The 13,475-nt window shown below is 33.8% G+C and overlaps 2 protein-coding genes across 5 annotated transcripts; one reads left to right on the top strand and one right to left on the bottom strand.

Annotated features, from left to right (window-relative positions):
- Positions 1-1,589: 1,589 nt before the first annotated feature.
- Positions 1,590-7,961, bottom strand: LOC132168219 (zinc finger (MYND type) family protein / programmed cell death 2 C-terminal domain-containing protein). Of its 4 annotated transcripts, XM_059579342.2 has the most exons (12): positions 7,882-7,961; positions 6,827-7,089; positions 6,614-6,697; positions 5,711-5,841; positions 5,467-5,564; positions 4,277-4,365; positions 3,797-3,899; positions 3,324-3,475; positions 3,166-3,236; positions 2,418-2,532; positions 1,959-2,116; positions 1,590-1,706 (listed from the first exon to the last, which is right to left on the bottom strand). In XM_059579342.2, exons 2-11 carry the CDS (start codon positions 7,076-7,078, stop codon positions 1,961-1,963), a joined length of 1,251 nt encoding a protein of 416 aa, XP_059435325.2. In that variant the 5' UTR covers positions 7,079-7,089; positions 7,882-7,961; the 3' UTR covers positions 1,590-1,706; positions 1,959-1,960. The 4 variants fall into 4 exon arrangements, with proteins under 4 accessions (XP_059435325.2, XP_059435324.2, XP_088369009.1 ...); XM_059579341.2 differs by having other exon boundaries at positions 1,590-2,116; XM_088512883.1 differs by having other exon boundaries at positions 1,590-2,116; positions 6,827-7,063.
- A 247-nt stretch (positions 7,962-8,208) lies between these two features.
- LOC132189827 (large ribosomal subunit protein eL36x) lies at positions 8,209-10,012 on the top strand. Its single transcript, XM_059604635.1, has 4 exons — positions 8,209-8,316; positions 8,735-8,839; positions 9,196-9,395; positions 9,717-10,012. Exons 2-4 carry the CDS (start codon positions 8,738-8,740, stop codon positions 9,745-9,747), a joined length of 333 nt encoding a protein of 110 aa, XP_059460618.1. The 5' UTR covers positions 8,209-8,316; positions 8,735-8,737; the 3' UTR covers positions 9,748-10,012.
- Positions 10,013-13,475: the final 3,463 nt, after the last annotated feature.

Raw genomic sequence — 13,475 nt, 5'->3', positions numbered from 1 at the left:
CTTCTCCGAGTTTCTGTCAAGGACAGAATCTCTCGTCTATATGCATTCGGCCATTAATTAAGAAAACTTCATCTACTTTTCTTTCACTTATTACAATCAGATCTGAAAAGATTAGAACACCTTCATAAATCAATTTATGAATTTAGAAAACAAGAAATCAAAGAAATCAAGAAATTAAAAAATGGTCATTTTAAGCTTTATGAATTAAAAGCTTTTCCTAACTAAATAGAAATCTTTTATTAAAAAATAAAATAAAAATTGAAGTCTTTTACATAAATGCCCATTTACAAGAATTTACTACAACTCTTTTTCCTTTTTAAAAGGAGAAATATGACATTCACTCTCTTTCTCGCACTCTTAAATGTACTTTCTGATGTGGTACTAAAAACCGGTGAAGAGAGAAGGCCGGGGTCGGTGCTAAGTGATTTTTTTTGTTGTCATCAATATCAAAATCTCTATAAAGATCTTAGTGATGATAGAATCTGTTCTACATTAGATGAGGATTTTGTCATCCATGCAGTAGTGCGATTGAAGACCAGATCATTCATTCTTTATAAACATTTTCTTTTTCTTTTCTTTTCTTTTTGGTTTTTTTTTTTCTAGGGTTAAATGCAATTTTGGCACCTGTAGTTAGACTCAAAATCAAACAGACCTCTCGGTTTCAAAAAGCCTCCATAGAAATTTTCCTCTTCATTATGGAGAGGAGAGAGGAAATCCCCAACCAAACTAGCTGGGTGACAACTTTGGTTTAAGAAATAGATAAAGAAGAATGGAAAATGAAAAATAATGTATTTTTTTAAAATCACCATTAGATATGTATAACATTACTTCTCTTTTTTAGTGTTGGATGCGGAGCTTGTTGTAAAAAGGTGTATTTACATTCATTTGTTCTTTTTACCATTTTGGCAACACAAAATTCTTTTTGAAAAAGTACACTTGGTTCTCATCAACTTTCAATTGAAGAGAAAAAAATAATACAAAATAAAAATTGGTGACCCACATCCACTGGTTTTTTATTTTTATTTTTTTTATTATTATTTTATTTTGAGAACTTCTCCTTTATTGTGGTGCTTCAAGCTTAATACTGATAGTGTTGCCTTCATAAGTCGGATTCACATCTTAGGCTATTTTTTCTCATATCCCTAGAATTTCTGTCCGAATTTCAGAGAATTGGGGCAATGAATAAGAGAGGGGAGTGCTGATCCCAGAGCTAACCGAAGTAAATAACCATAACTTTGGCGGGGCAACTCTCAGTTTAGTCCTGCTTACCTCTGCCCTAATATCCAAATGATTTACAATAGAGAAGCGAATTTTATGGTAGGCTGCCTTGCCAAGTATGGAGCTTCAATTTGACAATTGAAGAAACTTACATTAATCATCATGCATTTCTCATCATCTTCTCTTCACTTGCCATGCTATTATTAATCAATAAAGATAGATCTAAGGATTGCATACAATAAAAATGCAATCTAATCTTCTTTTCAATATGCAAGAGAAAGAAAACAAGAAAAATAGTGCTCCTTACACCACTCTTGGATATATAGCTCCATAAACATATAACACCAATTCTACTTACCAGCAAAAAAGGAGGAGAAAATGATAAAAGACATTCTGCATTTGGAAGAAATAAAGAATTTAAATGAATAAGCCAAAGATTTATTACAATGGTTGAGGTCAGAGAAGTCCCTTCTATGATTCAACACGGTCTACAAACAAAAAATTAAACATCAGCACACCAAATGACTGAGGAGAATCAACATGAAACATCTACTCACCTTTTTTTTGTGGCAAAATTTCATTTTATAGAACATAATTCCATGGCAGATTTAAATTACTGTCTTATCGCTTAAATAGACAGTAAAATAAGTAAATTCTTTTCTTTCTCAACTTTTCAGTTAAAGAACATAAGCTAATATCTAGAAAAAGAAATATAGGAAATCAGTAAAAAGATAAATAACTATCAAGGTAGAGTAGCATGTTGAACCCAAGCGTATTCCTCTTTGTAAGAAACATTCCCCTCACAAGAGGCTTCGCAAGTATATGCAACAATAGTCCCCCAATCAAGAGAGTCAACTTCGTCCTTCACACTAAAGTAATACAGCAACTGAGGTAAGATCTGAAATCATCAACATAATGAAGACATCAACAAAAGGTTTTAAGTTAACTAATTACCAACATAAAATGCAGAAATTTTATAAGCTTTTTTTCAGGGTGCCTAATCCCTAATCCCTAAAATACAAACCAAACAAGCTTCTTTCTACCAAGAAGCCATCCTCACAAAAGGGACAGAAAAACTCTCTCCCAACCCAAAACCATAAAGAAAGTACACAGAACACACTTGGCTATCTCAGCTATTTGGCTGAGTAGAAGATAGCACCATGAATATGGATAACTTATAAAGGCATATTTGTTCATACCTGAAACTCAAAACACAGCGGGCCACCACAGTACTTGCATTTTGGAATATCAGCTTTTGATGGCCGGCCACTTGACATGGGCCATAAGGGTTTAGCGCTACCATCCCTGCAATACCTGATATTTTGAAACAAAGACACAGATTTATCCATCATTGCAGGATAAAAAGGAAGAAAGATATAAGTGCATTTGATTAAAAAACTGCAGGGATAAATGACTTGACAAGCCAAATTGCTATAAATTCCTATACAAAATTTGTACCAAGATAAAAAAAAAATATTATGCCTAGTTTATGTGACTTAGGCTGCGATTAAGGATAGGGTAATTCCAACTGGAACCTCTATCAGATTACTCATGTAAACATTTGAAGAAAGATATTGATAGATGACACAGAAGTAGCATGTACACAGCAGCAAATTCTTTATATAACATGAATTTGCTTGAATTTTAGGATACCATATTAAAATGAGTGGCAATTAGAAGTTTTTCATTTTTTTAACTTCTACACTAATTTGCTTGTCTTCCTAGTAAAGTTTATATGTGTTGCAGAAACTTAATAAGACTTTTATCATTTTTTTGGAAAATAAGGAAGCCCCACAAACAGTTAACCTTAAGGCCTCCTTGCTTTCATTTTGCCATTCTCCATATGAAGGCCACAGACATGATATGGGCTGATTAAGGTCCCCTGAAAATAAATACTCAAGGTCTTTCTTCTCTTCTTCTGTATCCTCAATTGGAAATATCAATTACCTCAATACTTGTTCAGGGGCCTTGGCTATGCACTCCTGGAAAGAGGCCCAACTTTTTTTGTCTTCATCACCCTGTTCACAGACATGGAAAAATAAGCATGTAATAGACTTAAGCAAGTAAACATTATTTTTTACTACAACAGCACAAACAATAAATACCTCAATATTGATATGTGACATCATTGTATCATCAATTTTTTCCTTGGAGATCAATGAATTAGTACATGCATTATTCTCGACCATTTCTGTGCTGAATTCAGTTTCATTCTCAATTATCATCTCATATTCTGCCCATAGAGTGTTGCTCACAGCTGTGTACAAATGCAAAATCTTTTAGATGTAAAATTCTAAAATCCAAATCTAAACAAGGACAATACCACTGATGATAGAGCTCATATCAATGAACATTTTCTAAGTGTACATATACATGGCAAATACAATTCTCAGACAACACAAAAAGTATCATGCCAACAGTTGCAGGCTAGACTCTAACTCATAAGTCGTCACCATGTTAATGTCATCTAAGATGTAATGACTTTTCTATAATCCAACAGCAAGTATAACATATAAATTAATCTCAAGACTCTGTAATTTCCAGCCAAATAATCCTAGAAACCATATCCTGTACTGGCCTTTTTGTAAATTTGCTGAAGTAGCTCCATTTTTGTTGGGGCAGTCGGAAGAAATAATCATCCGTTGACAATCAATCTTATGACCAGAGCGCCAATGCATGACCTGTAAATATAGGACGACTTGAAATTTTAGGGGCGGATGTTAAGGAAATACTTTTTTTTTGGGCCAAACTACTATTTTGTTCCGTAAAATATACAACAGTTTCCAATTTGAAAAGTTCCAATTTAGTCCTTCAAATATTTATAATGTCGCAATGTCTTCCTTCCATCAATTAGAGTTCATGCGGCATACTCAAGCCTAAGATGGTATGTCACATAATCAACAAAAGAATAAAATAAATATCTTCTATTTTTTTCTTCTCTCTATTTTGTTATCTTATCATTTACAAAATAGAATAACATTTGTCTTCTATTTTTCTCTCTATTTTGTCATCTCCTCGCTCATTGGTATGAAGGCAAAATAACGCAGAAGACAATTACCTGGTGTTTCTCTGAGCAATAACGAGCAGTCCTGCAGCTACTACAGAGTTTATCTCCTTTCCAAGTACCACACCAACTACAAAGTGCAGCTAACACAAGCAAACATCAAAGACCATCAAGAGAGCTTTTGAAAGCGCATTAACGTAATATAACAAAATCCCATATACAACAATTTTTCATTTCTTTTTTATTTTTATAACTAAATGAGATATCATTGAAAAACGCAAAAGGTGTAACCAAGTTAAAAAAATAGTAAATATGAGAGTTAAGGACATAAAACATAATTTGGAGATGTGGATGCCCTCCTAGGAGGAAAATTTAAGGCCCTTGCAAAACTGTGGCCCCAGAACTGCAATCTTCTTGGTTTCGTATAAACCAATCTGCTTAATATATAATATTGGTATTTAGAATACCTGTTTACTAGCAAGCATAAACCAAGCTACCTTCTATTAGTTCATTAATACAAATCGTCCTTTAACACAGGAAATATTCTTCTACAAATTACAGTTCTAAAACCTAAAACACACACTTAAATCATAAGAATCTGCAAACTATAATGTTAATCGGAAAAGATTATAAATACAATCAAATACATTGAGAAAACTATCAGCAATAGCCTCCAAGAAAGATATATCCTTATTTTCACTTAAAGTTTAATTCTTTCATTTTTTTTTAGTAGATACAAATCCCATAAGAAAATTGGCATGAATGGACCAGAAAAAAGGAGAGCTGCCTTGACAAAGAGCCAACATTGAAGCCTATTATGTTGCATTTGGATGTGCAGATGGAAATATGAGATTTGAATTTCTAGGCCCCAGGCATATAGATTTTTGAAGCGCCTCCAAGATGTTATATTCAACCAAAATATATGGCTAGACTTGTATGTTTCATCATAATCTAAAAGACGTCATTGGAAGTTAGAACTCTTTACAAAAATTTTGATTTGGAGACTTAACACAACATGTGCCAAATTCACCCACTCTTAACCCAGGATCCAAACGCAATTTTAGTCAGTATGTTTTTAGAACATAAACCTGAAAATTTAAATTTTATACTAAGGCATATATGACAAAAAAAATTGATGCAGCCAGCCCAAGAAACAGAGATAGAAGTTCTGCAGGGCTGACCAGAACAATATTTGTCATAAGCACAATCAATCAACAGGCAATGAAAGAAAACTTTGAAACTACCTCCAGCTCCAGAGGGTTTGTCAGTCCCATCGTGTCTTGGGGGCTCACTTGGGTAGAAATGATTAAAGTGAGGCAATTGGCAACGAAAAACCTTCACACTTCAGAGACCATAACATAATCAGAAAGGCAATGTAAGTGTAAGGAATGAGAAAATGTAATTTTCTTATGAGTTAAAACTTTAATTTCAACTAGAAAATGACATTGTTTTGTAGTTAATACAAATGAAAGGAATAATGGAAAATACCTTCTAGAAGGCTTCTCTGGATGGCGTTTCCATTGCTCGTGTTGATCCCGACGAAGACAGCTCATTGATAAACACATGAAGACAAACAATGTTCGATGAAATGCATATTCTTTCTCGATCGGTGCATACACCTAGAAAGTCCGCAGTTAGAGGTAACTATCATCAACTACTGTACTCAACAACCCGATTGGCACATGAAGAATTTGTTCATATACCTACATGCTTATAATGTAAATTAAACTTTATCGAATCATTGAACAGAGTCTTTCTTTCTCAAGATTAAAACTATCATACTTTCACAAAACAATAATGTGGAAATTAAATATACATAAAACAATACAATTGAATTCATTATTACAAACCTCGAAAAAAACTGATCTAAAATGCCGCAAAATGATTTCTTTCACTTGACCCTCAATCTTTAGTTACACAATAAGGATGAAAATTGTGTACATTAACGGGTAGAGAGAAGAACGATTTTCTTATTCAGTTATAACTCCACTTAGCATCAATTTAGGATTTTAATTAGGAAACAACTTCTCTTATTGACCAATAATATGATGAGCTTAACATATCAAGATTAGATGATCTGATAACTTCAACACACTTATTATCATTAATATACGCTAATAATGGCTTATAAAATAAAATGTGTATATGGGCCAACAAAGTTTTACATATAAGAGGAAAAAAAAACACAACAAAAAAAAAAGAGAAAAGAAACAGACAAGGAGCTCAAAATGCTATAGACTTTACAAAGTCATGAACACATGAATCCAATGAATCGGTTTTTTTATGAATAGTGAATCATAATTTAAACCAACACAAAATCTCATAAAATTCCTCGTTCCTCCACCAAATTAGTTAAAGAAGTTGTGGTCATCGAATTCAAAAGAGCTTTACCTGAAGCAAGAACTGCAAAGGTTCTCCACATATATCACAAACGCAAGATTTTCCTGATGGCAAATTCATCGGATCTAACCAGGCCTACAATCGCAAAAATATATCACATTTACAGCTCAAAAATGATATCTAGAAATAACCTAAAACATATTTTTCACCGAAGAAACATCTTTTCTATTTTAATTTCCTATAGAATGAAACACTTATAAGTACCGGTACGCCTCCAGCCTTGCTAGGAAACAATTGACGGAGAAGTGACCAGCGAGTCTTGGGCTTTTCCACAAAACCTAAAGTCACAAATTCTTTTTCTTCCTCCTCATCATCATCATCAAATTCATCCGTAGCATATTCTTCTTGCTGTTGTTCATTTTGTTCTTCATCATCATCATCAAGCACGGAGATTTGGATGCCTTTTTGCTTTTCCATAGTGTCTCCGTTCACAGCACTACTCTGCTCATTGGCCATTGCAGTGAAAGCTAAAAAGGGGTTGGGGTTTAATGAGAACAATTCTACAACAATGAGGCTGGAAATATTTTTCTCGGAAAATGCTGCTAGCTGAAAATATTTTTCGGGAAAAATAGTTATTTTCTACTGTCTGTTTGCAACTTTGACAATGGTCCAAAGTTTGGCTCGTACAAAAAATTACCAAATATTTTTTATAAAGTTTCATATAATCATATTAACCTATAAATAACAAATTTCATTTCCAACATAAAATATTAATACAAAACAACTAAAAAATCAACCTAAAAAGTAAAACTTATTCACAAATTCCCATCAGTCAAATGCCAAAAGATTCTAACTTCTATCTTAAATGTAAGCAAGACTAAGTTCATGATCAGAAACTCATATTATATTCAGTAAGGCCCTAAAACGAAATAAATGAAAACTTGACAAAACATCAAAACATTAGTATTGAAAAACAATTCCTCTATCTTCCCAGGAATAATTTATTTAAAAGGAGACGGAGCAAGACCATAAACAACTATTAGCAACGAAAAATCCTGGAATTAGTCAAAAGTAGTAGCATAATGCCATACTCGAAGAAAACAGTACAGGAAAAAAATAAAAATAAATAAAAGAGAGAGATGATAGAGCCAACTACACTACAATCCTACAGTTGCATAAAGAATTATACAAAAATCACAACTACTTTGGTTCATCGTGTTTCTGCTTCTCCAAGATGTTCAGCAATGAGAAAACATAATGAAATCTAAAAGTTGCAAATTTTGATTTATTTTCAGAAAACAGGAATTTGTAAATCAGACCTGAGCTTCTTTTTTTGCTGCAAAAGAGAGGGAGGGGCGTGCCGCGTGCGTGCAAAAACGAGAGGGAGAGTGACAGATCGATAAAAAGAGACGATGGACAGAGGCGCAAGAATTAGAGAGAGAGAGGCGAGGGTTAAAACGTAAACTCTTTTTTTTTTTTTTTTAATGCAGGCCCAACTAAAGACAAATTGCCCATTAGGCCAATTTTAGATGACTGAAAACAAAACAGCCCAGTGACTCTAACATCATTCTTTAAAACCCTCCAATCGACGGCTAAGATCCACCGTCATCTCGAAAACGAATCTTTCCCGTCGGATCACCCAAGCCAAAACGCACACAAACCCTACAAAACCCTAGTTCGGCTCCGCTGCGAAAACACTAGCCATTAGGTTTCGCGCCCCACACCCTCCGCTGAGCTCAGAGACCTTTTGTTCGGTGAGTTCTTTACAGATCTTTGCTCCTTGTACGAAATCTGACTCTAGAATTTTGATTTCAATTTCCTCATCTGTGAATTTTAAGGCATTATCTTTCCTTTCCTTTCCTTCTTTTTTTTTTTTTTTTTTGGGTTTTTGGATGTCAGATCTATGTTGAAGTAAAGAATACATGTGCTAGTTTTGAAACCCAACTCGGTTTTGTTAATTAGAAATTCTCTTTGATTTTGTTTTCAAGTGATTTTATTCTTACCATGTGTTGTAAATGTTTGAATCTGCATGCTGGGTGTCATAGTTTAAGAATATATTATTAACCCATAGAAATGAGTGTCATAAATTCCGAACAAAGATGGGCTGATTCGATTATTAATGAAATCTGTTTGTGTAGATGAAGGTTAACTGAACAGTGATTTTGTAAGCAGGTAATGGCTCCAAAACAGCCAAGTACTGGCCTCTTTGTGGGGTTAAACAAAGGCCATGTTGTCACCAAGAAAGAATTGGCTCCACGTCCCTCTGATCGTAAAGGAGTAAGTTGATTCATTTGCTAGCTTACTTTTATGGAGATTCTGTGTTTTACATTTGGGAATCATCATTAGAGCAAAAAAACTGTATTGAGTTTAGCATATTAAAGTATTTTTCCCTGGTTGCAATGTGGTTTCAATTAAATCATTCTCAACCCCAAGGGTTGGCTACCCTAAGGTTTGAATTCCTTTGGGTGCAAACAATTTCTTGGCTCCATGCCCCTCGGGTTGGAGATTTGTCACACTCTGTGTGGGTACACGAAGTGCCCCCTTTGAGGGTTCTGTCATAAAAATTTATTTAAATTTTCTGTTTTTATTCTTTCATGGCACAATTTGTTGATTGTTTATTATTACACATGCAGAAAACTAGTAAAAGAGTTCACTTTGTGAGGAATTTGATAAGGGAAGTTGCTGGGTTTGCACCATATGAGAAGAGGATCACTGAGCTTCTCAAGGTTGGAAAGGACAAGCGTGCGCTCAAAGTTGCTAAAAGAAAGCTTGGCACCCACAAGAGGGCAAAGAAGAAGCGTGAGGAAATGTCTAATGTTCTCCGCAAGATGAGGTTAATAAACTATTCTTGCAAATTTGCTTTATCAAAACTTCAGTGTGTTCTTCTTTTCGTAAGCATAACTTTATTGTGTTCAAAACCAAGACTTCATTGCTAAGAGTTAGGCCATAAATTTCTGCCAAGTCTATAAATCAGCCATGTGTTTTTTAATATTTCTATTAGAAAAACATGTACGTCTCTCATACGTTAAGGGACAAATGGCAATTTTAAAAACCGGGTTGGAGAGAAATTTTTCAATCCAGTTTGGATGAAATTTGTCGGTTTTTAGATTTTCAATTGCTGTATCTTATTTTGCTTATTGGGACTTGTCTTCAGGTCTGGTGGAGCTGGAGAAAAGAAGAAGTGATGATTGCATTGCCACATTCTCGACTAAAACCCTTACTGTTAGAGTTGTACTTTTAATCTTTCTTTTTTATATTTCTGTTTTGAATGAGATTGTGAGAACGCGAAGCACTTTAAGCACATTTATTGTTATGTTTTTCCAGAATTCAACTTTGGCTTACCCTTTGGTAGGAGGGCACAGTGACCTTTCAGTACTGTTGTTTTACATTTAGGCTCTGTTTGCTTTGATGGAATTTTTTTTCTTCAGAAAAAGCTCTCTCTATTTTCCATTGTTTGGTGTGAGAAATTGCGTTGGAGTTTATCTGATTGTTGCTTAATGCCTTGTTAACCATTCTTTTGTTAATTAAGAGAAATATTAAGATTGGTATAAAGGCATATGTGTCAACGACATAAATACTATTATTAGATTTCTCTCCATCCAAACTCAATCACATCGATTTTTGTATTGTCACGGTATGTAGGTCTCTCCACGGGTAATTATTTCTTAGGGTTAAATATCCTTCGACTCCTATAACAAACAGCTATCTTGATTTATGTGAATAATGTTATAAGATTTTCTTGTGTCACTCTTATATTCCTTCAAAGATAATGTTGCTCTTAAAATCACCATTGAACTTGTGATTGATCATTATTTAATTTTGATCAAATGGTAATTTTAAAAGTTAGAATTAATAGAATTACTCATTTATTTTGATTTTAAAGAGTTTTGTATGAGTGGGCTATCAATGTCATCAAGGTTAGAGGGTCGAAGTGAGATAAGGTACGGCCTAGGGGAGGTGATATGGGTTGATGCCTAGAGGATTTTAAGGAGTGTATATGAGTGACTTTTTTTTTTTTTTTAATTGTGCATCTAAGGTTTATATTTACATTAAAAATGTGCGGATTAGGTCACAATCTCACTGGGGGAATGTAATCTAAGTATACACCTATTCTTCCAGGAGATGTCACCCATGCATAGTGTGATAATGATGAAGTGGATACTAAATTATTACTAATAAAGAAGATGATTATTTAGGCATAAATCATCTATCAGCCGACTTTGATTTTAGCGATTGGGTTAGTAGTGAGCTGATTTTGTAGAGCCTAAAAATTGATACTGATAGTGACATGGTGTTAAGTAGAGCCTAACTTGCGTAGAAAATTTTAGGGTATAAACACTCGCAATAACCAATGGGGTCAAAATTCAGGGACTTTCATGTGGTAAAGATATTGAAGATAAAAGGTTGAGATAGCTAATGAGTGTAATGGTAAAACTGTATGTAGCTTACTTCATAAACTCGATTGCCTAAACAAAGCATTTGTGGGACATGTGATTAACATGTTAAAAACAAAGGTAGGTTTTTTTGTCATTCCAAATTATTTGATGCTCCTCTATGTTTCTTCTTTTTAATTTTTTTTATAAAAAAAATATTATTGTTCATAATTTTGATTTTGTAGCTTTAAGTATGTAGGCTTTTTTTTTTTTTTTTGAAGGAATCTTCCATAAAGTCTTTACATCATAAGCATAAAGTTTTGATAAATTATAGTCAAAGTTATATAAGATTACAATGTCATAGAGGCGAACATAAAAATCTTACAATCAAGTCATATGTATGATTTCAACATCCGCTAACTCATGTTTAAACTTCAGTTATAGAACAGATTTACTCAAATAAACTCAATCTAATACATAGGTATTTTAGCCCATATTCTCAACTTTTAACAAAACTTTTATTTTGTTAGCCATAAGAGCAAAACTCACACACTAAAACAAATCATCCTTGATGCAAAGGACATGACCAAAACATTCACCCCAAAAGTCAAACCCTTACTAAAAACAACAAAAAAAACACAATAAAAAACCAGCAAACCACTACAACACTGAGGTGAGGGAGGCAAAGCGCATTGGCTGGCTCGTGGTGGACAAAATGAATCTGTTTTGCGCCGATGAGCAATTGATAAACCAGGGAGCATGGTGGAGGGCAAACAGAGGCAGCACATCATAAGCAAAAGGATGGCTAGAGTAACTGAACTTATCGAAAACAACTAAAAGAATAAACTGAAAAAAAAAAAAAAAAAAAAAAAAAAAAAAAAGGAAAAAACATGAAGGGAAGGAAGGAAAGAAGATGGGAGTAAGGAGGGAAGGGAACAAGTCTTGTTTTTTTCTCTCAAGTATGTAGAGCAACTGAATTAGTCACACACTCACAATGGTGTTACTTTGTTGGTGAAAAATTTTGTATATGCCAATTTCTAAGCAAAATCCCCAATACATTCATACTTTTTGAGCAAGTGTTATTAACACAAAATATCCAATATAATCATACCATTTAAGCATATCTCATAGAACACATTTTTTTAAAGAGAAATGATATATATATATATATATATTTTCCATTCGAGATTAGCATTTCTATTTCTTTTTTTTTTTAATAATAATAATAAAAAAAAAACATTTCTATTTTTTTACAATTACACCAAACCCCATTCACGTGAATTGTATTTTTCGTTTTGACTCTCGGACATGGCCATGTGCGGACTTTTTAAGTTTAAAAATTTAAACTCTTTTTGCATAATTTCTATGCACAAGGGAGGGTGGTTCCCTCGTTCGGTCAAAAAGGCTTGCATGGCTCTTTATCCATCTCTCTCCATGTGAAAAGCCTTGCATTCATCCAAGTGCATTCGCCCTCTCAAGTTCCAAGAGCATTCACCCAAACTCCAAGTGCATTGCTTTAGAACCTGACACCGAGCAGCGAGCAAAAAGCACCAAGGTGGTTATTCGAGCAAATAGTCGCTCGTTTGTTTCTGAAATCATAACAGATACATAAGTATATCAAATTCCAAACGACATCCTTGATCAAAACTAATTTGACCTTAAGTCTTACATGCTGGAAATTCACTAAAGATATCACAATCAGGGAAGAAAGTCCCTAAAAATATCACAATAAGGGAGGAAAGGCATATTATCATATATCATATATATATATATAAAAGCCGAGTTTTGACGTAGGGGGTGCTTAGAATTGCGACACGTGTCCTCTTAACTCAATCTCCCACCTCTCTCTCTCTCTCCCTCTATCTCAACTTACGTTTTTTGTCTTTCTCTCTCCTCTATCTCTCCCATAATCTCTAACTCTCACTCTCCCATAATCTCTCTCTTCAATAATTTATATCTGAATTTATTTTTTTTAATTATTATTAATTGTGCTAACTCTCTCTCTCTCTCTCCTATAATTTATGTTTCAATTTTTTTTTTCATATATGTATATAAAAGCCGAGTTTTGACGTAGGGGGTGCTTAGAATTGCGACACGTGTCCTCCTAACTCAATCTCCCACCTCTCTCTCTCTCTCTCCCTCTATCTCAACTTACGTTTTTTGTCTTTCTCTCTCCTCTATCTCTCCCATAATCTCTAACTCTCACTCTCCCATAATCTCTCTCTTCAATAATTTATATCTGAATTTATTTTTTTTAATTATTATTAATTGTGCTAACTCTCTCTCTCTCCTATAATTTATGTTTCAACTTTTTTTTTTTTTTTTCATAACCCAACGCACTACCTTCCTTGCAACATTCAAAACTCTTTTTGTTTTTATTTTTGCATGCCTCCTACCTTTTTTAACAAGTTACAACATCCAAAATCCCAAATCATTCTCTCTCCGTGTTTGTCTTTTAGTGCCTTTCAACATCTAAATCTCTCCACTTCAGGTTAGTGTGTTTTTATTTTTATTTTTTAATATAATTTTATGTTTGAGCC

Source organism: Corylus avellana, chromosome 2, assembly GCF_965113065.1.
Source record: "Corylus avellana chromosome 2, dhCorAvel1.hap1.2, whole genome shotgun sequence".
Classification (NCBI taxonomy): domain Eukaryota; kingdom Viridiplantae; phylum Streptophyta; class Magnoliopsida; order Fagales; family Betulaceae; genus Corylus; species Corylus avellana.
This window is presented reverse-complemented; position numbering and strand designations above follow the sequence as displayed.